Source organism: Aulonocara stuartgranti, assembly GCF_965226115.1.
Source record: "Aulonocara stuartgranti genome assembly, chromosome: 9".
Classification (NCBI taxonomy): domain Eukaryota; kingdom Metazoa; phylum Chordata; class Actinopteri; order Cichliformes; family Cichlidae; genus Aulonocara; species Aulonocara stuartgranti.
Genome location: NC_138960.1, coordinates 13,459,034 through 13,482,731, shown reverse-complemented (window position 1 = coordinate 13,482,731; position 23,698 = coordinate 13,459,034). Strand labels below are relative to the sequence as shown.

The window sequence follows — 23,698 nt, the reverse complement described above, 5'->3', positions numbered from 1 at the left end:
GAGGCCCCCAGAACACAAGAGACCATGGAAGACCAACAGAGGGGCAGCCGCGCCACTGTTCCAGTAAGAGCTGAGGAGAGTCCCAGATGAGGGCTCACTCAGCAGCCGCGGAGCAGAAGCCAGGGGGGGTTGCAGTGACGCGCCCGTGAGCTCCGCCGGCCCCCAGCTGCGCCTGAGTGACCGAGCCCTAGGCCGAGAGGCCGGGGGCACCCCACCTCCAAAGGGGCCCGAGCGAGCCCCAGGCCCCAGGCCCCGACAAGCGGCCGCCAAGGAGTGAGCCGGTGTGTACCCGGACGCCCACCCCCAGACACAAAGAACCACCAACACACCGACACCTGAGGGAGTCCGCCACCGGCAGGGGAAGTGGTGGTGGGTGGAGATAGGCCTCCAAACCTTGGAGGGCCTGAGGTGTCCCCAGAGAGGTGGCGTCTGATACCCAACCTGACATATAGACACAGACATACAGGGGATTAAAATCCCTAAATGGACATTTCTGTTACACGCTCCTGATGTTCGCACACAGGCGTGCGACAGATGCCGGAAAAGGTGACGCTGTTTTTCACCGCGGTAAAGTGAGCCGTCATTTGTGAGCCGCGGTCAAGCCAGCCGCCTCCTATCCGCCGCATAAATTTCCTTGCGCTTTTACACCAGTCTTTACGGTAGCGCCTTTTCGCTTTATGTGCCGATTGAAAGCCTATACCCGCGCACACGTGCACGCGCGCGAACAGTCGCGCGCGCACAAATTACAATGTAACAGCCCGATACAGTCAATACAATTATGGAAATGTCAGAAATTCATTAAAAATCATCCTGAGTAGTTGAGGTCCAACTTTCAACAGATTCCTCCTCTGGGACACCTACTGTACCTGTGTGCCAGGTTTCAGCCAGATTTACTGTAGAATTCCTCAGAAATTAAAGGGTACTTGTATCCAATGCAGTCAGCCAATACAATATAATTATGTCAATTTTCAAAAATTCATTAAAAATCATCCTGAGTAGTTGATGTACAACTTTCAACACATCCCCCCTCTGGGACACCTACTGTACCTGTGTGCCAAGTTTCAGCCAGATTTACTGTAGAATTCCTCAGAAATTAAAGGGTACTTGTATCCAATGCAGTCAGCCAATACAAAATAATTATGTCAATTTTCAAAAATTCATTAAAAATCATCCTGAGTAGTTGATGTACAACTTTCAACACATCCCCCCTCTGGGACACCTACTGTACCTGTGTGCCAAGTTTCATCCAGATTTACTGTAGAATTCCTCAGAAATTAATGGAAACATTTATTCAATCTAATACAGTCAGTACAATAGAATTATGTCAATTTTCAAAAATTCATTAAAAATCATCCTGATTAGTTGATGTCCAACTTTCAACACATCCCTTCTCTGGGACACCTACTGTACCTGTGTGCCAATTTTCATCCAGATTTACTGTAGAATTCCTCAGAAATTAAAGGAAACTTATATTCAATTCAATACAGTCAATACAATAGAATTATGTCAATTTTCAAAAATTCATTAAAAATCATCCTGAGTAGTTGATGTACAACTTTCAACACATCCCTCCTCTGGGACACCTACTGTACCTGTGTGCCAATTTTCATCCAGATTTACTGTAGAATTCCTCAGAAATTAAAGGAAACATTTATTCAATCTAATACAGCCAATACACTACAATTGTGTCAATTTTCAAAAATTCATTAAAAATCATCCTGAGTAGTTGATGTACAACTTTCAACACATCCCTCCTCTAGGACACCTACTGTACCTGTGTGCCAAGTTTCATCCAGATTTACTGTAGAATTCCTCAGAAATTAATGGAAACATTTATTCAATCTAATACAGTCAGTACAATAGAATTATGTCAATTTTCAAAAAATTCATTAAAAATCATCCTGAGTAGTTGATGTACAACTTTCAACACATCCCCCCTCTGGGACACCTACTGTACCTGTGTGCCAAGTTTCATCCAGATTTACTGTAGAATTCCTCAGAAATTAAAGGGTACTTGTATTCAATGCAATACAGCCAATACACTACAATTATGTCAATTTTCAAAAATTCATTAAAAATCATCCTGAGTAGTTGATGTCCAACTTTCAACACATCCCCCCTCTGGGATACCTACTGTACCTGTGTGCCAAGTTTCATCCAGATTTACTGTAGAATTCCTCAGAAATTAAAGGGTACTTGTATTCAATGCAGTCGGCCAATACACTACAATTATGTCAATTTTTAAAAATTCATTAAATATCATCCTGAGTAGTTGATGTACAACTTTCAACACATCCCTCCTCTAGGACACCTACTGTACCTGTGTGCCAAGTTTCATCCAGATTTACTGTAGAATTCCTCAGAAATTAATGGAAACATTTATTCAATCTAATACAGCCAGTACAATTGAATTATGTCAATTTTCAAAAATTCATTAAAAATCATCCTGATTAGTTGATGTCCAACTTTCAACAGATCCCTTCTCTGGGACACCTACTGTACCTGTGTGCCAATTTTCATCCAGATTTACTGTAGAATTCCTCAGAAATTAAAGGAAACTTATATTCAATTCAATACAGTCAATACAATAGAATTATGTCAATTTTCAAAAATTCATTAAAAATCATCCTGAGTAGTTGATGTCCAACTTTCAACACATCCCCCCTCTGGGACACCTACTGTACCCGTGTGTCAAGTTTCATCCAGATTTACTGTAGAATTCCTCAGAAATTAATGGAAACATTTATTCAATCTAATACAGCCAATACACTACAATTGTGTCAATTTTCAAAAATTCATTAAAAATCATCCTGAGTAGTTGATGTCCAACTTTCAACACATCCCTCCTCTAGGACACCTACTGTACCTGTGTGACAAGTTTCATCCAGATTTAGTGTAGAATTCCTCAGAAATTAATGGAAACATTTATTCAATCTAATACAGCCAATGCACTACAATTGTGTCAATTTTCAAAAATTCATTAAAAATCATCCTGAGTAGTTGATGTCCAACTTTCAACACATCCCCCCTCTGGGACACCTACTGTACCTGTGTGCCAAGTTTCATCCAGATTTACTGTAGATTCCTCAGAAATTAAAGGGTACTTGTATTCAATGCAGTCGGCCAATACACTACAATTATGTCAATTTTCAAAAATTCATTAAAAATCATCCTGAGTAGTTGATGTACAACTTTCAACACATCCCCCCTCTGGGACACCTACTGTACCTGTGTGCCAAGTTTCATCCAGATTTACTGTAGAATTCCTCAGAAATTAATGGAAACATTTATTCAATCTAATACAGCCAGTACAATAGAATTATGTCAATTTTCAAAAATTCATTAAAAATCATCTTGATTAGTTGATGTACAACTTTCAACACATCCCCCCTCTGGGACACCTACTGTACCTGTGTGCCAGGTTTCATCCAGATTCAGTGTAAAATTCCTCAGAAATTAAAGGACATTTATATGCAATTCAATACAGCCAATACACTACAATTATGGAAATTTCAAAAATTCATTAAAAATCATCCATAATAGTTGAGGTCCAACTTTCAACACTTTCTTACTCTGGGCGTCCTACCGTACCTCTGGGCCAAGTTACATCTCAATTCACTGTAATCTTTATCAAAAATTGAAAGAACAATTATATGTCAATGCTGGATGTGTGTCCTTTCAAAGTGACACTAAATAACAGAACTCAGGCACATCAGGGAATAATCCAAAAGGCGGATTTATTAAACAAAAACAACATACAAAATATCTCTAACCCATACTACATAACCTAAAAAGAAACAAAGGGACACTTAGAAGCACAAGGAAACAATACTGAAAGGGCAAGAGACACAGTCCAAACATAATCCACAACTAAAATGCCAAAAGAACAAGTCATCCCACATAGCAGATGGGTCTTGCCTGGATCTGGTGTCAAGCCAGCACTGCTGGCTGACTTCTGGCATGGTAAGATGGCACTGTTTATGTGATGGCATGCCACATTTGGCCTGATTGGGTGAATGTGACATGTTGTATAGAGCACTTTGAGTAATATGGGTGAGTAAAAAAGTGCTGTATAAGAATCAGTCCATTCACTGTCTGAACAGAGTTTCGTCATGTTACTTTTGCACTATTATGTTCCAGCACATGTTGTTATTACATGGCTTACATGGCTAAGGTACACATTAGGCTGACATCTGGGGCCAGAGCTGAAACTGTTCTGGGCCAGCACAGGGCCAGCAGTGTGTCTGCAACTGGCCTTGTGTGTGGGCCACCTCTGGTAAACCAGATCTGGGCCACCATGGGGCCGTCATTCTTTGCGGTACGCAGGCCATGTGTAAGCACATTGTGTGGGACAGATCCAGGCCATACCAATTTTGCTATGTGGGAGGAATTATGTAAAAATAGAAACATCATAAAAATGAAAATGGACATAAAGTAAAATATACTGAAAAGAACATCAGTATGGCCATCATTATTTGCTTGGAAAGTCTAAAGTTCCATGGCTTTGAACAGCCAGAGAACGCAATGCCCAGCTTAGAATGACTAAAAGTAACTTCTTTTAACATTCTGTCATTCTGCTTCTATATCAAAAATCCACTAAAAATAGTCATTTGAAAAAAAATATTCGCCACTTTTCATCAGTTTGGGTTCCTCTGTTTATAGCAATTTTTAGAAAAGAACCCAATACCTTTGTCACTATACAGTTGTACAGTGAGATACAGAGCATCTCCTACTCATTGCAAACATGCTGGGAAGGTGGCTCTATCCGCCTTAGTGCAGCTGCTGTACCATACTGTGATGCAGTAAGTTAGCAGGCTCTCAATGGGCGAGTGGTGGAAGGGTGAGCTGTAGTCCACAAAGAGCATTCTGGCGTAGCTCTGCCGCTGTTCTAGGTGACTCAGCACCGAGTGGAGGGTGATGGCATCTTCTGTGAATCTGTTTGCACGGTATGCAAACTGGTGGGGGTCGAATTCTGGGGGGAGGTAATCCTTGGTGTGCTGAAGGACTAGTCTCTCAAAGCATTTCATGATTACCGGTGTGAGGGCCACAGGGCAATAATAGTTCAGGCTGGTGATGGGAGACTTCTTTGGTACTGGGATGATTGTGGCTGATTTTAGACAGGATGGGATGGCTGCTTCATCCAGTGAGAGGTTGAAGATTCTGGTGGAGATGAGGGTGAGCTGGTGGGCACATGGTCTTAGCACTTTACCACGTATTCCGTCTGGACGCCTTCCTGGGGTTCACTGCTAGGAACACTCATCTGACATCGTGCTCCGTTACAGTGAATGGAGCGGTGCAGGAACCAGGTGAGGATGAGGATGGGAGCAGGGCTGAGGCAGATGAATGCTGCTGTTGTGGTGTTTCAAAGCGGGCAAAGAAGCTGTTTATGTCCTCTGCTAGCTGCACACTCAGGTTTTCTGTTTTCACAGTTCTGCCTCTGTGGTTTATGATGTCTATTATTCCATGCCATGTGTTGTTGCTGGACAGGTGGGACCCCTTTTCAGGTCAGCTCGAGCAGATCTGTACAGAGCTCTGTCAACAGACCTACAGGGAGTGCAGAATTATTAGGCAAGTTGTATTTTTGAGGAATAATTTTATTATTGAACAACAACCATGTTCTCAATGAACCCAAAAAACTCATTAATATCAAAGCTGAATGTTTTTGGAAGTAGTTTTTAGTTTGTTTTTAGTTTTAGTTATTTTAGGGGGATATCTGTGTGTGCAGGTGACTTTTACTGTGCATAATTATTAGGCAACTTAACAAAAAACAAATATATACCCATTTCAATTATTTATTTTTACCAGTGAAACCAATATAACATCTCCACATTCACAAATATACATCTCAGAATCAGAATCAGAATCAGAATCGTGTTTATTGGCCAAGTATATGTGCAGACACATACAGGGAATTTGGTTCCGGTAGATGGTGGCTCTCAAGCACAGCAATGTAAATCTCACACACACACACACACACACACACACACACACACACACACACACACACACACACACACAAGTGTCTATATATACACATTACACATACATACACAAAGCTATGTAAACCAACTATAAATAACGAATCTAAACTTATATACATAAAATACAGAAATGAATGAGGTGGAATGAATACTACAAAATGTACATAAGGTGCAGTTGCAGTCTGGCAGTGGGAGCAGTGTGACAGGTCAACTGTTAAGAAGGGAGATGGCGAGGGGAAAGAAACTGTTCCTGTGTCGGGTGGTCCTGGTCTGCAGGCTTCTGTACCGTCTGCCAGAGGGCAGCAGATCAAAAAGTCTGTGTGCAGGGTGTGAGGGGTCTGCGATGATTTTCCCTGCCCGTTTCCTGGTTCTTGAGAGGTACAGATCCTGGATGGAGGGCAGGGGGGCGCTGATGATCCTTTCTGCTGCCCGTACAGTCCGCTGCAGTCTGCTCCTGTCCTGTTTAGTGGCTGCTCCATACCAGACTGTGATGGAGGAGCACAGGACAGACTCAATGACCGCAGTGTAGAACTGGATCAGCAGCTCCTGTGGAAGACTGTACTTCCCCAGTTGTCTCAGGAAGTACATCCTCTGCTGGGTCTTTTTGAGGATGGAGTTGATGTTGGTCTCCCACTTCAGGTCCTGGGAGATGGTTGTACCCAGGAACTTGAAGATCTTCACAGTCGACACAGGGCTGTCTGATATGGTGAGGGGGAGCAGAGTTGAGGGATGTCTCCTGAAGTCCACTGTCATCTCTACAGTCTTAAGAGTGTTCAGCTCCAGATTGTGCTGACTGCACCAGAGTACCAGCCGCTCAACTTCCTGCCGGTATGCAGACTCATCACCATCTTGAATGAGGCCAATGACAGTGGTGTCATCTGCAAACTTTAGGAGTTTGACAGCAGAGTTATTGGAGGTGCAGTCGTTAGTGTAGAGGGAGAACAGTAGTGGTGAGAGGACACATCCTTGAGGGGCACCAATACTGAGGGACCGGGTTTCAGAGGTGATCTCCCCCAGCCTCACTTGTTGCTTTCTGTCTGTCAGGAAGCTAGTGATCCACTGACAGGTAGCTGGTGACACGCTGAGCTGGGAGAGTTTGGAGGAAAGAAGTTCAGGCACAATGGTGTTAAAAGCCTAACTAAAGTCCACAAACAGGACCCTGGCATAAGTTCCCGGGCGGTCAAGGTGTTGCAGGATGTAATGCAGCCCCATGTTCACTGCATCATCCACTGACCTGTTTGCCCGGTAGGCAAACTGCAGAGGGTCCAGCTGGTGGCCTGTAATGTCTTTCAGATGGGCTAACACCAGTCGTTCGAAGGATTTCATGACCACAGAAGTCAAGGCGAAAGGTCTGTAGTCATCCAGTCCTGTGATGGTGGGTTTCTTGGGAACAGGGATGATGGTGGAGCGTTTGAAGCAGGAGGGAACTTCACACAGCTCCAGGGATCTGTTGAAGATGCGAGTAAAGATGGGAGCCAGCTGTTCAGCACAGGTTTTGAGGCAGGAGGGTGAGACGCCATCTGGTCCGGGGGCTTTCCTGGGCTTCTGTTTCTGGAATAGTCGGCTCACATCCTGAGTGTGTATTCTTAGTTTCAGGGAGGAGGAAAGGGGGGTGAGAGGTGTGGTGGAGGTCGTTGAGTCTGGGTTGGAGAGGGTGGTGGTGGTCGTTGAGTCTGGATTGGGGAGGGTGGGGGTGGTCGTTGAGTCTTGATTGGGGAGGGGCAGGGTGAAGGGGGGAGAGGTGGAAGGTGTGTTGGGGGTCAATGTCTGAAGCAATGTCCCTGGGGAGGGGAGGGTGGGGCGTGGGAGTCTGTCCGTCTCAAACCTGCAGTAGAAAGTGTTTAACTCGTTGGCCAGGTCTTTGTTTGTTTCAATAGTGGGTGGGGCGCGTCTGTAGCTGGTGATTTCCTGCAGGCCCCTCCACACTGATGCAGGGTCGTTGGCTGAGAGCCGTTCTTCCAGCTTCTGGGAGTAGATCCTTTTAGCTGCTTTGATCTCCTTGGTCAGTGTGTTCCTGGCTTGCTTGTACAGGACCCTGTCACCACTTCTGTAGGCGTCCTCCTTGGCCTTACGAAGATGTTGGAGTTTAGGAGTGAACCATGGTTTATTGTTGTTGTATGTGCAAAAGGTCTTTGTTGGCACACACACGTCTTCACAGAAACTGATGTATGATGTCACAGTGTCCGTGAGCTCATCTAGGTTCTTAGATGCAGCTTCAAAAACAGTCCAATCAGTGGAGTCAAAACAGTCCTGCAGTTCCTGCTTTGCTGCGTTAGTCCACTTCTTCACAGTTTTGACTACGGGCTTGGCACGTTTGAGTTTTTGCCTATAAACTGGAATAAGATGGACCATGCAGTGATCAGAATGTCCCAAAGCTGCCCGGGGCACAGAGCGATAGGCATCTTTTAGAGTGGTGTAGCAGTGATCCAGTATGATGTTGTCCCTGGTGGGGCAGTCTATATGCTGTCTGTATTTAGGGAGTTCGTAGTTTAGGTTTGCTCTGTTAAAATCCCCAAGAATAATTGTAAAGGAATCCGGGAATTTCCTCTCCAGGGTAGTAATCTGGTCAGCCAGCTCGCACAGTGCGTTGTTCGCGTTGGCCTGTGGAGGGATGTAAACTCCGACCAGCATGAAGGAAGAAAACTCCCGCGGTGAATAAAAAGGTTTACAGTTGATGAGAAAACTTTCCAAGTGTGGGCTGCAGTGTTTCTGTAACACTGTGACATCAGTACACCAACCTTCATTAATGTAGAAGCAGACTCCACCACCCTTTGTTTTCCCTGAGAGCTCTGTTTCGCGGTCCGCCCGGTGAAGTTGGAAGCCCGGCAGATTTAAGACAGCGTCTGGGACTCGCTCACTGAGCCAGGTTTCAGTGAAGCAGAGGGCAGCAGAGCGTGCAAAGTCCTTGTTAGTCCGGTTTAAGAGCAGTAATTCGTCGACTTTGTTTGGAAGAGAGCGGAGATTCGCAAGGTGAATGGAGGGGAGTGCCGTGCGGAATCCTCGCCGACATTCAAAAACAAAACAACAACAAATCAGCGACCAATATAGCCACCTTTCTTTGCAAGGACACTCAAAAGCCTGCCATCCATGGATTCTGTCAGTGTTTTGATCTGTTCACCATCAACATTGCGTGCAGCAGCAACCACAGCCTCCCAGACACTGTTCAGAGAGGTGTACTGTTTTCCCTCCTTGTAAATCTCACATTTGATGATGGACCACAGGTTCTCAATGGGGTTCAGATCAGGTGAACAAGGAGGCCATGTCATTAGTTTTTCTTCTTTTATACCCTTTCTTGCCAGCCACGCTGTGGAGTACTTGGACGCGTGTGATGGAGCATTGTCCTGCATGAAAATCATGTTTTTCTTGAAGGATGCAGACTTCTTCCTGTACCACTGCTTGAAGAAGGTGTCTTCGAGGAACTGGCAGTAGGACTGGGAGTTGAGCTTGACTCCATCCTCAACCCGAAAAGGCCCCACAAGCTCATCTTTAATGATACCAGCCCAAACCAGTACTCCACCTCCACCTTGCTGGCGTCTGAGTCAGACTGGAGCTATCTGCCCTTTACCAATCCAGCCACGGGCCCATCCATCTGGCCCATCAAGACTCACTCTCATTTCATCAGTCCATAAAACCTTAGAAAAACCAGTCTTGAGATATTTCTTGGCCCAGTCTTGACGTTTCAGCTTGTGTGTCTTGTTCAGTGGTGGTCGTCTTTCAGCCTTTCTTGCACTGAACATAAGTTCCCTGCAATTTCTGAAGAATATTACAGTAAATCTGGCTGAAACTTGGCCCAGATGTACAGCAGGTTTCCCGGAGGAGGGATGTGTTGAAAGTTGGACATCAACTACTCAGGATGAATTTTAATGAATTTTTGAAAAATGACATAATTCTATTGTACTGACTGTATTAGATTGAATAAATGTTTCCATTAATTTCTGAGGAATTCTACAGTAAATCTGGATGAAACTTGGCACACAGGTACAGTAGGTGTCCCAGAGGGGGGATGTGTTGAAAGTTGGACATCAACTACTCAGGATGATTTTTAATGAATTTTTGAAAATTGACATAATTATATTGTATTGGCTGTATTGCATTGAATACAAGTACCCTTTAATTTCTGAGGAATTCTACAGTAAATTTGGATGAAACTTGGCACACAGGTACAGTAGGTGTCCTAGAGGAGGGATGTGTTGAAAGTTGGACCTCAACTACTCAGGATGATTTTTAATGAATTTCTGACATTTCCATAATTGTATTGACTGTATCGGGCTGTTACATTGTAATTTGTGCGCGCGCGACTGTTCGCGCGCGTGCACGTGTGCGCGGGTATAGGCTTTCAATCGGCACATAAAGCGAAAAGGCGCTACCGTAAAGACTGGTGTAAAAGCGCAAGGAAATTTATGCGGCGGATAGGAGGCGGCTGGCTTGACCGCGGCTCACAAATGACGGCTCACTTTACCGCGGTATTTTAGCGATTTAGTCAGATTGTCAAGTTCAGGTTCTTACAAATGTTCAGTGTTTCGCTAACATGATTCCCAGTTTCAGCAGCTTTCCACTCTGCTAAAACATGCGAAAATAAGTATTGACTGTAGAGCTGCAGCCATCACATGATTAACTGACAGTAAAGGAATCCTGACCATTCAGATCGTTGTTAATCGTTTTTGTTTTGAAGCAAAATCTGCTGGGAGGGCTTGATGCATATCTTTCTTGTTCGTGATACTACACTAAATATTTTTAGACTAGTGATGCGGCACTCACCAGTTTTTGACATTTTATGAAACAACAACAAATCTAAAAGATAATTGGCTGGTTAACGGTGAATGTAATGTTTAGTTGCAGCTCTTGATGGCTGTCTACATTAATCCTGGAATTTACAGAGATAGATTGCTATTAGATGGAAAATGCTTCTTATTAACAGCAAATCAGTGTGTGCACAATTTTCTGAAAAGTAACCAGGATTAATTATTGTGTAGCTTTAACACTGCTGGCACTCTGAATAATGGATCAGCTGAAAAGATGTTTCACTGACTGAATATCAGTGGATTGAAGCTTCCATTCAGAGTAAACCAGGTGTGTCGGGGAGTCATCCTGTGTGCGACAAGATGACTCCCCGTCCAGCACCAGTGTTGGAGTCCTTACTGAAAACAAGTAATGTATTACACATTACTCGTTACTTTTCTAAAAAAGTCATGCCGTGCATTGCTTAAATACTTGCTGGAGAATGTAATTAGAAAGTAGGTCATTACACTCCTCATTACATTACTTACTTTATTGTTACTTTCATTACATTCCTTTCTTGTTATTCCAGAAAATAACCTGAAACACACTATCTAAAAATGACCAGGCTACAGTCTCCCACACTAACACAAACAATGAGGAAACACTTGCAATCTTTTTTTAGTGTTTACCTGCAGTGTGAACAGAAAGTGAAAAATGCAAAGAAAAGTTAAAAAACAGCTAAAGAGACTTAAGTGGGATCACCAGAGTGATTAAGCTGTTCAGCCTAAACAGGTAGAAACAGTTCAGGGTCTGGTTGCAGAGCTGTAGTCAGCATTCAGTCAGTACTATCATCAATATGTGTTTTTGGGTAGCAGTGTGTTTGCATGTTGTCTGCATAATTTCATCATAATGTGGTTGTTTCTGTTCTGGACGCTGTTTGCATTCAACCATCGTGCTCATGTCCTTTTGGGAAATAAAAACAATGTCATAAACTCACTCCTGAAAAGTTGCTGCAGCAAGAGTGTTTTTATTTTACTTTCTGTCTCACCTGATTGATAAATCATCAAACATTTGTAATGTAAGTGACCGCATAATTGTAATGTGATTACAGTAGTGTGTTACTTTGTAATGTTCAGTACACGTAATGGAAAGAAGAATTTCAGTTGGTGTTCATGTGAATAATTTGTTTTTCCTCTGCAGATGTGGAATTCCACAGCATGGATGAGCGTGAGGACAGAGAGGAGGGAGTCCCTCCCTCTAAAAGCACTCTGTGTGAGGAACATGAGATCCAGCCCAAAGCTCAGAGGTGAGATGACATCTGTAAATATCGCAGCTGAGCACTCACATCACTGCACCATCATTATTTACAGAAAAACTAAACGTTGACCTCGACCTAAAGTTAAAGAACGAGCTGAGCAGAAAATTATTTAATTTTTCAAAGACATTCATGTAACACAGAGTAAGTCATTCTCAGGATTCAATCAGAGTTAGAAAATACTTCATAAGATAAATTGTTTGAGTTTTTTAAGATTTTGCTTGTTTGTTTGATTATTTAACAATAGCAGTAAAATAATTTCCCTGCTCCACATTAGCCATTTCTATTATAACGTGGTCTACAAATGTAATTTCATATTGTTACTCATCATTCATTCTCACTCATTATTCAAACATGTATAATCATATTTTTTCTTTTAGCATTTTCTGTCCAACATGATTTTACTGAATATTTTTTTCTTTCAGTTCCCATCAGCGAGCTGAACCCAGCTGTGTGTCCTTAAGAAGCAGCCATTCAAAGCAGTATGATATTACATTTAAAGAAGAAGCTTCTGCTGCGGAGAGGTAAACTGTATCCAAATGTTCTAACCAAATCTGTTTTTCTAAATAAATTTAAGAAATGTTTCATGTCATGGTAGCTCAGTTAAGTTCATTGGACATTCATCTGACACATAGTAAGTAGTTCTCACTATTTAATTAGGTTTAAATAATATTTCAAAATGTTTTAATTGTTTAAGATTGAGATATTTTTTAAATATTTAATTCTATTGTAAACTGGTCTACATTTGTAATTGAATATTTTCTTTTATTCTCTTTATTTACATGAGCATATATTCACATTTTTTTCTTTTAGCATTTTCTGTGTGAGAGGATTTTAACAAATATTATTTTTCTTTCAGCTACCATCAGAGGCCTGACCCCAGCTCTGTGTCATTACAGAGCAGCCATTCAAAGCTATATGATATTACATTTAAAGAAGAAGCTTCTGTTGTGGAGAGGTAATCTGCATCTAAATCTCTAACTGATTCTGTTATTTCTGAATAACTTCTCCAAATGTTTCCCGTCAGACCGGCTCTTGTCACACATGTTTCTGTGTTCATATGTGATTTTGTGTGTGCTGGAGTTTTTCCACAAACACAACAGTCTTAATGAGAGCCTTTCTTGTCTATAATGAGCCTAACTGACTGTTTCCCTTTCTCTCATGAGCTTCCTCTTAGCCACCCCATCTCATAGCATCACTGTGGTTGTTGGCAGAGTTCTGAGATTAATAAACATTGTAATGGTCCATGCACCCCCAACACACATCAACTGTCAGGATCCTTGAAAGATAGCACCTTAATAATTATACAGCAAGTACTGTGAGGGCATTTATTGTTTTCACTGTCTGTGTCAGATAACACAGGGCACCTTCAGAGCTCCAGACATTAGCAGGAAGGCATTGTTTTGTTAGTTTGGGTGTTTTTTGGTATAACGTGGAGGACCAGTTTTGTGTGATTATACTTTTGCTTCATGATTCCTCCACAGAGTGGATCAGGAGACCTCAGAGGTTCCCAGTGGTCGGTCTGAGCAGCAGCATCAAACACACCTGGACTCCATATTTGTGGTTTGTACATGCACAACAGCTACTTTTACATTTATTCTCTTCTTAGTTATTTCGAAGTTGAGTGTGTGGGTTGTAATTCAGGAGGTAAAGCTGGTTCTCCTTCAAACAGAACGCTTGTGTCAAATTTCAGCCTGCTCTAATCTGCATGCTGTACATGGTACATATGACAAACACTAGTTTCTTCTAGCATTGGAGGTGAGGTAAGGTGAAATGGAAGCACAATTAAGCACAGTTTAATACTAAACTTATTTTTACAGAAGAATATAAAACTTTGTGGTTTAGCCTTACTAATTTTATTTCTACAGATACATGTTTTTCTTCAGCTGCTGGTTAGTGTCTAGTAAACTATTTGGGTAGATAGATAATTGGAAACCATTTTGTTAAAAAACGTGTCTGGTCACGAGAGATGACAATGATCCTGTTTTGTACTGTGCAGCTCTCATATAGAACCAGATGTGGTAAAAGTACAGATATTCTGTACTTAAGTAGAATTACAGATACCTGGGTATCTGAACTACTCCAGTAGAAGTACTGAAGAAACTTCATTACTTAAGTAAAAGTGATCAAGTACAGGCTCCGCAATATACTCAAAGTAAGAAAGTAGCAAGTATCTCCTTGAAGGACATTTCTACTAACCATTTGTGTACAAAGCTAATTGAACCTCATACATTAGTACATGAGAATACAAATATTATTCAAATCATAATTTTAATTCTAATAAATATACTCAAGTTTATTCTGTTATTTAGGTCACATGCAGTGAAAGAGAATTTAAAAACGAAGAACTGTTTTTTTTGTTGCCTGGACTTTGCCTGCACCTGAAGAGGAAAATGAGTACAGTCAGGGGTTAAAGTTGGAGCTGGCATGTGAAGGGACCACAGTTTGTGGTGTAGTGGCTCAGTGTGGGGAAAAGAATCACAGCTCACAAAAAGTTGTATTGTCAGATCCAGTAGATTTTTGCACAGGCTGTGTTCAGCTGATTTAATCTGAATTGTTGAATTCAACAAACTGGCAGCAGTTTAATCAGCTATTTGAATGAATCTATCATTATCTTAAATGCATGTTAGTCTACTGCGCTTGATGTAACCCAACACTGACCGGCCGCTGTGCAAAAATAAAAATAAAATGAATTTGCAATAAATTTGCAGAAAGCTAACCTCTTTACAAACTACCAGTGCTTTCTTGTAACATTTGAATAACACAAAATAAGTATAGCTTAATTTGTTTTGCAGGATGATTGACAATATGAAAATACATTTTTTATCAAAACACATCATGTACAGATCCAATATGTGGTTAAAAATGACAACTGTGTCACTGAGCAGGCCTTACCTTTAAATCTAACTTCTCTTCCTCCTGTTCTGCCTTTCCTTCATCTTATCTCATGCTCTTTTCTCTCCCTGTGAAAAACAGCAGCTGGACCTTTAGCTTGCAACACACTGTGAGATAAACTGCACACAAACAGTTTGAGTTTGCTGACGTTTGTGGAGCTGATAGAAATGTCAAATATTAAATTACCTGACAGTTAAAAAATGTGTACTTCCTTTATGCTCGCTCCTCTTCTGTAGAACTAACTAAATGTTTAAGTACCATGACCACAGTTTATGGACACGTGCACCATTCCAGCCCACTTAAACCCCTTAGTATAAATGCTATCGATGAACCAAAAGTAACAAGTCTGTTTTGAAAATGTAAGGGGTAGTACAAATATTTGTGTTAATTTGTAGGGAGTAAAAGAAAAAGTTGTCAGAAAAATAAATACTAAGGATACCTGACACATTTACTTAAGTACAAAGTATTTCTACTTTGTTACTGTACCTTATTATCCCAAAAGTGCACTTTAGAGTTTCTGAAAGTAAAATAGAAGAGAAAGCATTCAGCTGTCAGGGCTCCCTCGTGTGAAAACAGCTCTCAGTTTGTGTTCGGGAGACAGATGGCTACTCTAGTTTTAAGATTAGCCTTAAAACTTTGCTGTTTGATGAAGCTTATAGTGAGGACTGAATGAGGTGATCATTAACCATCACTTAGTTATGCTGCTGAAGGCTTAGGCTCTTGGAGGACTTCCCATGATGCACTGATTACGTCTTCAATCCCCTCTTTTGCTGCTTAAGCATTTATAAATCATCACTGCATTTTGTCTTTTCTCTTTTGTAGTTTGCATTTTGTTCTCTTTATTGTTCCTGGGTCTTTGTACTTTTCATTTCTTTTTTTCTTTTTTATTTCCCTATTTGTTGCAACTGCTTGTGTTTATGGGGTGACCAGGTAATTTTTAAAGTATTCTGTTGCAGCTGCTGGAGGACAGCATTGTCACGTTTGTGAAGAATGAACTGAAGAAGATCCAGAAGGTTCTGTCTCCAGATTACCCAGAATTCTTAGAGAGTCAGAGGGAGGATGAGGAGATGTTAGAGAGTGAGGATGAAGAGCAGAGGAGGAGCAGCCGAGAAGCATTGGTTAAGATCACACTGCTCTTTCTTAGGAGAATGAAGCAGGAGGAGCTCGCTGACCATCTGCAGAGCAGTAAGAGGATGCGTCTAAAGATTCATGCTGTTTGATAAATGGGACATTTATTAATGGACCAATATATACTCACAACATATGAACTTGACAAGTCCTTGACTTATATTTTTTGTCTGTTTGTTCCTTCAGAAACATCTTTTAGGAACTTCCAATCGAGTCAAACTGAGCTTAAATCAAAACTGAAGAAGAAGTTCCAGTGTGTGTTTGAGGGGATCGCTAAAGCAGGAAACCCAACCCTGCTGAATCAGATCTACACAGAGCTCTACATCACAGAGGGAGGGACCACAGAGGTCAATGATGAACACGAGGTTAGACAGATTGAAACAGTATCCAAAAAATCAGATAGTTCAGAAACAACAATCAGACAAGAAGACATCTTTAAAGGTTCACCTGAGAGACATGAACCAATCAGAACAGTGCTGACAAAGGGAGTGGCTGGGATTGGGAAAACAGTCTTAACACAGAAGTTCACGCTGGACTGGGCTGAAGACAAAACCAACCAGGACATCCAGTTCATGTTTCCATTCACTTTCAGAGAGCTGAATGTGCTGAAAGAGAAAAAGTTCAGCTTGATGGAACTTGTTCATCACTTCTTTCCTGAAACCAAAGGATCAGGAATCTGCAGCTTCGAAGACTTCCGGGTTGTGTTCATCTTTGATGGTCTGGATGAGTGTAGACTTCCTCTGGACTTCCAAACCATTGAGACGCTGACTGATGTAACAGAGTCCACCTCAATGGATGTGCTTCTGACCAACCTCATCAGACGGAATCTATTTCCCTCTGCTCGCCTATGGGTAACCACACGCCCTGCAGCAGCCAGTCAGATCCCTCCTCAATATGTTGACATGGTGACAGAGGTTAGAGGGTTCACTGACCCTCAGAAAGAGGAGTACTTCAGGAAGAGATTCAGAGATAAGAAGCAGGCCTCTAGAATCATCTCCCACATCAAGAGAACACGAAGCATCCACATCATGTGCCACATCCCAGTCTTCTGCTGGATCACTGCTACAGTTCTGGAGGATGTGCTGAAAACCAGAGAGGGAGGACAGCTGCCTAAGACCCTGACCGAGATGTACATCCACTTCCTGGTGGTTCAGGCCAAAGTAAAGAAGGTCAAGTATGATGGAGGAGCTGAAACAGATCCACACTGGAGTCCAGAGAGCAGAAAGATGACTGAGTCTCTGGGAAAATTGGCTTTTGAACAGCTGCAGAAAGGAAACCTGATCTTCTATGAATCAGACCTGACGGAGAGTGGCATCGATATCAGAGCAGCATCAGTGTGTTCGGGAGTGTTCACACAGATTTTTAAAGAGGAGAGAGGACTGTACCAGGACAAGGTTTTCTGCTTCATCCATTTGAGCATCCAGGAATTTCTGGCTGCTCTTCATGTCCACCTGACTTTGATCAACTCTGGTATTAATCTTCTGGAAGAGAAAGAGATGACATCCCAGAACTCTGAAACAAGAGATCCTACACCCTTCTACCAGAATGCTGTGAACAAAGCTTTAGAGAGTACAAATGGACACCTGGACTTGTTTCTCCGCTTCATCCTGGGACTATCACTACAAACCAATCAGAGTCTCCTACAAGGCCTGCTTACAGAGACAGGAAGTAGCTCACAGACCAATCAGGAAACAGTCAAGTACATCAAGGAGAATATTAATGAGAATCTGTCTGCAGAGAAAAGCATCAATCTGTTCCACTGTCTGAATGAACTGAATGATCGTTCTCTAGTGGATGAGATCCAACAATCCCTGAGTTCAGGAAGGCTGTCTACAGAGAAACTGTCTCCTGCTCAGTGGTCAGCTCTGGTCTTCATCTTACTGTCATCAGAGGAAGATCTAGATGTGTTTGACCTGAAGAAATACTCTGCTTCAGAGGAGGCTCTGCTGAGGCTGCTGCCAGTGATCAAAGCCTCCAACAAAGCTCTGTAAGCAAACGCGTTCTCATCCTTTTGTTTTGAAAATATTGATTCTACTTTTCAAAAAAGCAGGCATGCAAAATTCAAGAAACCTAAATAGTGTAATGGCTGCTGGCAATTTACACTGCTCACATAGGCGTAACTTTTAAATTAAATGGTCATATGCACTCACAATCAATTGTAGGATATTTTTAATGTTTCATAACAACAGAAAGTATTAGCATTTCTGGAAAATATCATTATAGATAAATTACCCTCAGTTTGACCCTGTTGTTAAGAAATTTCAGGTTCACTTTTCTTGGAGCAGTGTTATATCTTTCTGGCCTGACTCTATGTGCTGGGTGACTGAGAACCTAGATAGACAACAACAACAACATAGGTCTGATATCTCAGCCCCCTAGAATCAGGTTGTTCACTCATGATTTTGTTTCTAAGTCAGGAGTTTTGTTTTTCAATTCTAATCCTTATAATTCAGTCAGCAGACTGTAACTATATCTTCTTTTGATGGTACTGAACATAGCTCAGTCTCAGTGTAACTAACCTTCATCGTAATCCCTTATCTTATTGTTTAAATCTCTATTATGTCTGCTATGATACCATCTAGTTAGGAGGAAAAATTTGGACTGCACAGCTTTTTACAGAGACACTTTTTTGTATAGACAGTCCAGTCTTTAGACTGGAGTCCAGACACTCCAGTCTAAAGGTATGTTTTCAGAACAACTAAAGTACAAGGCAGAGGAGGTGGGGCTCCCAAACATTAAGTGCTGCCCTTTCTGTTTCCTGAAATAGACCAATCAAAAGAGAACTATGCTTTTAGGAAGAGTAGTTTTAAAAGAGAAAGGTCTAACCTGCTTGTTTTAGAAAGGATTAACTAAAAGTCTGCATTAAGGATTGCTATGTGGTTAAACAAGGAGCTGTACATAGAAACAAAAATCACAGTTTAAAATCAGGAAAATGACCAGCAGTGGTGTATGCTTGTACCAGTGAAGTGGGTACTGAACTATATCTGCCAGCTTTGTATAAGTATTGTAGAGGCTAAGCCTATGCTTGAAGCCACTGAGATGTTCGTTGGCGGGGGTGACGCGGTGTCACTGTTATGCATTCATTTATTAAACTTGATGCAGTTCAATAATTCCAGCCTTACTCATCTTGTCCTTTAGATTCTTTATTTTCACAATTTAACATAGCAGTGCAGCAGTCACAAACTGTTCATGTAAAAGTGTTTCTCACACACAACAGTTAAATATGTGTGTCTACCTTAAATACTTTCACATAAACATACAGAAAAACTCTAAAGGTGACCTCTAGCGACATACATAAGGTATCAACCCAAAAATGGCTCCTACAAGTATTTTGACTTACTAAGAAAATGTGAAAGTGTTCTGTTTTTGGTCTAAACTTAAATTAGGTTTTTACTTATTCACAAGTTGTGACTTTATCAAGGAAATATTTGCTTTTCTCGCTGAGTGTTAAAATAAAAGTTTTACATATTTTATTTTATTTTTTACAGACTGAGTGGCTGTAACCTCTCAGAGAGAAGCTGTGAAGCTCTGACTTCAGTTCTCCGCTGTCGGTCCTGTAGTCTGACAGAGCTGGACCTGAGTAATAATGACCTGCAGGATTTTGGAGTGAAACTTCTCTCTGCTGGACTGGAGAGTTCGCATTGTACACTGGAAACTTTGAGGTCAGGAATCCGACTTTTTCTCTGATCTTTTAAAAGCGTAATTATAATATTGCATAGACAGTTCAATTTTAAAGCGAAATTTATATTTATTAAAAATGAATGTACAACAGAGCTTTTAATGTAGTTGTAATTAAACCATTACTTAAAAGGCCTTTACATGATCCAGCTTATAAGCTAATTGTAGGATAATTTCTAATCTTCCTTTCATTAAAATCATCTGAGGAGTTCTTGTAGGTCAGTTTTAGGCTTTAGAGTTCATTATAACACAGAAAGAGCACTGTTGAAGGTTAATATTGATCTTCTTATGGCCTTTGACAGTTGACTCATCTCTGTGCTTGTCCTCCTAGACCTCAGTGCTGCATTTTATATAGTGCATTATACTACAGAGGCTAGAAGACAATGTTTTTATTAAAGGAAATTGGCTACAATGATTTGAATGCTGTTTATCTGATGGATTTCAATTTGTTCATGGAAAAGTGTTTCTCACACACAAAGGTTAATCTTCAACTTCTACAGTGCTCAAATATATTTTTATGTTATATAAAGTTCACTGTAATAATTCAGAATAATTATTGTGGATTTTTTTATATAATTAAACAACAACAACAAACTATACTGATCAATATCATTAAATTTAGAAACATACTCTTTCCAGAGTCAGTCTAACGTACAAAGGCCTGAACGTTCAGGCACCATCATATCTCAATGACACTTATGGCATCATATTTTACCAACAGAGTCTTTTGCTCTCCCTGTAGTTCTTGGATCAAAATAGTTCCTAGAGTTTCTGAACATAGATGTGCGTCATTACACAATTTAAGACAACTGGTGTTATCTGTCTAAATTATCACATATAAATAAAGCTAAACTGAAGTGAATGAGTAGATGGCTGTGTATCACAAAAAGAAAAAAGCTTCAGTGAAGTGTTCACAGATGGATTGTTGTTTTTTGTGTCTTCAGTCTGTCAGGCTGTCTGATCACAGAGCAAGGATGTATTTCTCTGGCTTCAGCTCTGAGCGCCAACCCCTCCCATCTGAAAGAGCTGGATCTGAGCTATAATGATCCAGGAGACTCAGGAATGAAGCTGTTGTTAAGTGGACTGAAGGATCCATGTTGGAAACTAGACACTTTAAGGTATGAGGAGAATGTTTAACAGTGGAGGAAACATTTTCTGTGTCCTCGCTTTGTTTCTGTTTGTTTCATAAAGATATGACCTGAGCAATCACAAATGCAGGGACATTTTTTTCTTTGCTCACAACAGAAACGTTAGTCGAGTTTACCAGTAATGACGTATTTATGCTGAAGGCTGTAAATCAGCATTCGATGCCTGTGATCTTTGGGCCCTCAGGCATGAAAATGATTGCATGATCTCAGGAACATGCTGACATTGTCTCTGAGGCAAAACTAATTTTAAACGGACTGATATTATATGGCCTAAGGCCTGCAAAAAAATCAGTAAATACCAATAAAAGGTCACAGAGTGATTAATGTTCTCTGTAATTTTAAAGCAAACAAGAAGAGGACAGAATAAAAACTGATAACTGAGTGCAGTATCTGCAATGAACATATGAGTATGCTAGTAAAGGACATATATGGGTTATTCAGTGCTCACTTAAGCAGCACCTCAATAAAAGTAATGAATCAGGGTAGCAAAAGGATCTTGATGATATTCTCTTCACTTATTATCATACTATCAATACAGTGCTCAGCAAAATTGTTGAACCAAGGTTTGACGTTATAGATTTACTGCTATGAAAAATAATCCAACAACTGCCTCAAAGAACTGAAAATCCATTAAAGTGTCTTTGTGAAAAAGTTGGACTGTGTGTGCATGCTGAAAGACGGCGGTCTGACCCCTCTCCTCCTCTCAGGGTGGAGCCGGCTGGAGTCCGATGGTTGAGACCAGACGGTCTGAGGAAGTGTAAGTTTTTAACATTCATAAAAACAAAGCGGCACAGAAACTGTTGCATCACTCAGTCACATCTTTGATGTCATCAAAACGACAACATTGTTGTTTGTTGTCTCCACCAGATTCCTGTCAACTCACAATCGACACAAACACAATAAATAAATACCTCAAACTGTCCGACAACAACAGGAAGGTGACACAGGTGAAGGAGGTTCAGTCATATCCTGATCATCCAGACAGATTTGATTACTGGTATCAGCTGCTGTGTACAGATGGTCTGACTGGTCGCTGTTACTGGGAGGTTGAGTGGACTGGAGGGATCGATATATCAGTGAGTTACACAGGAATTGAAAGGAAAGGCGACAGTAAAGACTGCGTGTTTGGAAGGAACGATCAGTCCTGGAGACTAGAATGCTACAGCGATGGTCGCCCTCGTTCTGTGTGGCACAATAACGGAAGCATGTCTTCCTCCTACTCCTCCTCCACGTCTTCTGCCTCTAACAGAGTAGCCGTGTACGTGGACTGTCCTGCTGGCATTCTGTCCTTCTACAGAGTCTCCTCTGACACTCTGATTCACCTCCACACCTTTAACACCACATTCACTGAACCTATTTATCCTGGATTTGGTTTCAATCCTAATGCATCAGTGTCTCTGTGTCCTGTTTAGTATGAAGAAGCTCCTCCTGTTAGAGAAACACAACTGTTTTCTGTCTCTTTCACTCAGAAACGTGTTCTCAGATTCATCGACTGTTCTAAATGATTTATTTTAAACGTCTTCCTCTAAACGAAGACACTTTGTTGTTTTCTGTCATTTTCTAGTGAAAAGCTTCAGTAAATATCAGTATGTTGTGTTTTCATGATTTAGTTTATGTCATCTGTAGATAAGACAAAATGTGATACTGGAAAGGAACCACTGAGCTGCAGGGATTTGTTTACAACTGTCCAGTGACCACAAGTGAGCCTGTAGTCAGGTTTGGCCTCATTTCATCCATATTTACTGACTGTTAAAATGATGAAATAACAACAAGATTATAACTTGTCTGTGGTTACATCTGAGGAATTAAATTATATAATTATATAAGCTACATTAAAGTAGCTGTCTAGATTGCACAGTCTTTGATTTAATTATTTAGTTTTTGTTTTGTTTTATTTAGTAGTACAAATTTTACAAAAAATAATACAATTACGGGGGAAAATTTGGGGAGTTATGAAGTCTGACAAAAGAAATTATTTTTAAAAAGTAAAAAAAAAGAAAGAAAAACATTAGTAGATTTAACTTGATCCTTTTTTAACACTGGTGCAGCAGCAGCATAATGACTGAGATCAAATGCATTTTTCTGACTTTTCTGTGGAGTCTTGTATTATGAACAAACAGTGCTCATGAAAAAATAGTATGAAGAAGATAGATTTAGAGATGTGTGTAATTTATTTTGTCATGAACTGTTTGGTCTGTCAGTATCACTGGAAAAAACTGCAGAGACTTACTTCACCTCGGTAATTTAATTCACTGAAATTAACTGAATCTGCAGCATCATCTCACTGTTTAAAAATTATCATGTGACCGAGTCTTTCTTACAGAAAAAAGTAGTCAGCACAACAAAAACAAGAGATGTAGATTATTTGTAATGTGTATTAAATAAAATAAAGTGTTTGTCACAGTTAAGTTTAACTAAAGCAGCAGACATTTTAAATTTTCTTTTTTTCACGTTTTAAAACAAAAATCCGACTCCCATCTAGCCGGGCTCCCCAACCTGCAGGGTTGATGGCAGATGATAGAACTACTCACTGTCCTTCTGCCTTCACATCAGTGAATTTTAAAGGTTCTTCTGCGAGGACCTGCAAAACTCCTTGATGGCGTTTGATCCTGAGCAGCTAAACTTTAAACTGTCTTTTAATAGATGTTGTATATTTTTAATGACATCTTCTGGTTGAAAGTTTGCTACAACACCCAGCAGTTTAGCTCACATACAAACCTCAAGCACTCTTAAACTTGAGTAATAAAATGAAAGAATAAATATATGAATTTTGTATTTTAGCAATAAGTAAATGTTATTTTTTTGCACACTCAGTCACCTAAATCACCTCTTTC

The 23,698-nt window shown here is 40.8% G+C and overlaps 2 protein-coding genes across 2 annotated transcripts; one reads left to right on the top strand and one right to left on the bottom strand.

Moving 5' to 3' along the window:
• Positions 1–5,531: 5,531 nt before the first annotated feature.
• On the bottom strand, positions 5,532–8,612 carry LOC309714595 (uncharacterized protein; the record flags this gene model as incomplete). The annotated part of the gene is made up of 4 exons (XM_082547144.1): positions 5,532–5,844; positions 6,016–7,067; positions 7,472–7,532; positions 7,807–8,612. 3 exons carry the CDS (start codon positions 8,610–8,612, stop codon positions 6,189–6,191), a joined length of 1,746 nt encoding a protein of 581 aa, XP_082403270.1. The 3' UTR covers positions 5,532–5,844; positions 6,016–6,188.
• A 2,253-nt stretch (positions 8,613–10,865) lies between these two features.
• On the top strand, positions 10,866–22,712 carry LOC309714913 (NLR family CARD domain-containing protein 3-like). The gene is made up of 11 exons (XM_082547639.1): positions 10,866–10,929; positions 11,901–12,006; positions 12,441–12,539; positions 12,875–12,973; positions 13,500–13,578; positions 15,867–16,095; positions 16,225–18,025; positions 19,527–19,700; positions 20,661–20,834; positions 21,572–21,621; positions 21,732–22,712. The coding sequence occupies exons 2-11, from the start codon at positions 11,918–11,920 to the stop codon at positions 22,274–22,276; spliced, it is 3,339 nt and encodes a 1,112-aa protein (XP_082403765.1). The 5' UTR covers positions 10,866–10,929; positions 11,901–11,917; the 3' UTR covers positions 22,277–22,712.
• Positions 22,713–23,698: the final 986 nt, after the last annotated feature.

What these genes read in the sequence shown, in the direction of transcription:
- LOC309714913 (XM_082547639.1), top strand. Translation starts at nt 11,918, where the DNA reads ATGGATGAGCGTGAGGACAGAGAGGAGGGAGTCCCTCCCTCTAAAAGC. An exon ending in ATCCAGCCCAAAGCTCAGAG is followed by an intron (nt 12,007 to 12,440) that starts GTGAGATGACAT and finishes TTTTTCTTTCAG; the next exon opens with TTCCCATCAGCGAGCTGAAC. An exon ending in GAAGCTTCTGCTGCGGAGAG is followed by an intron (nt 12,540 to 12,874) that starts GTAAACTGTATC and finishes TTTTTCTTTCAG; the next exon opens with CTACCATCAGAGGCCTGACC.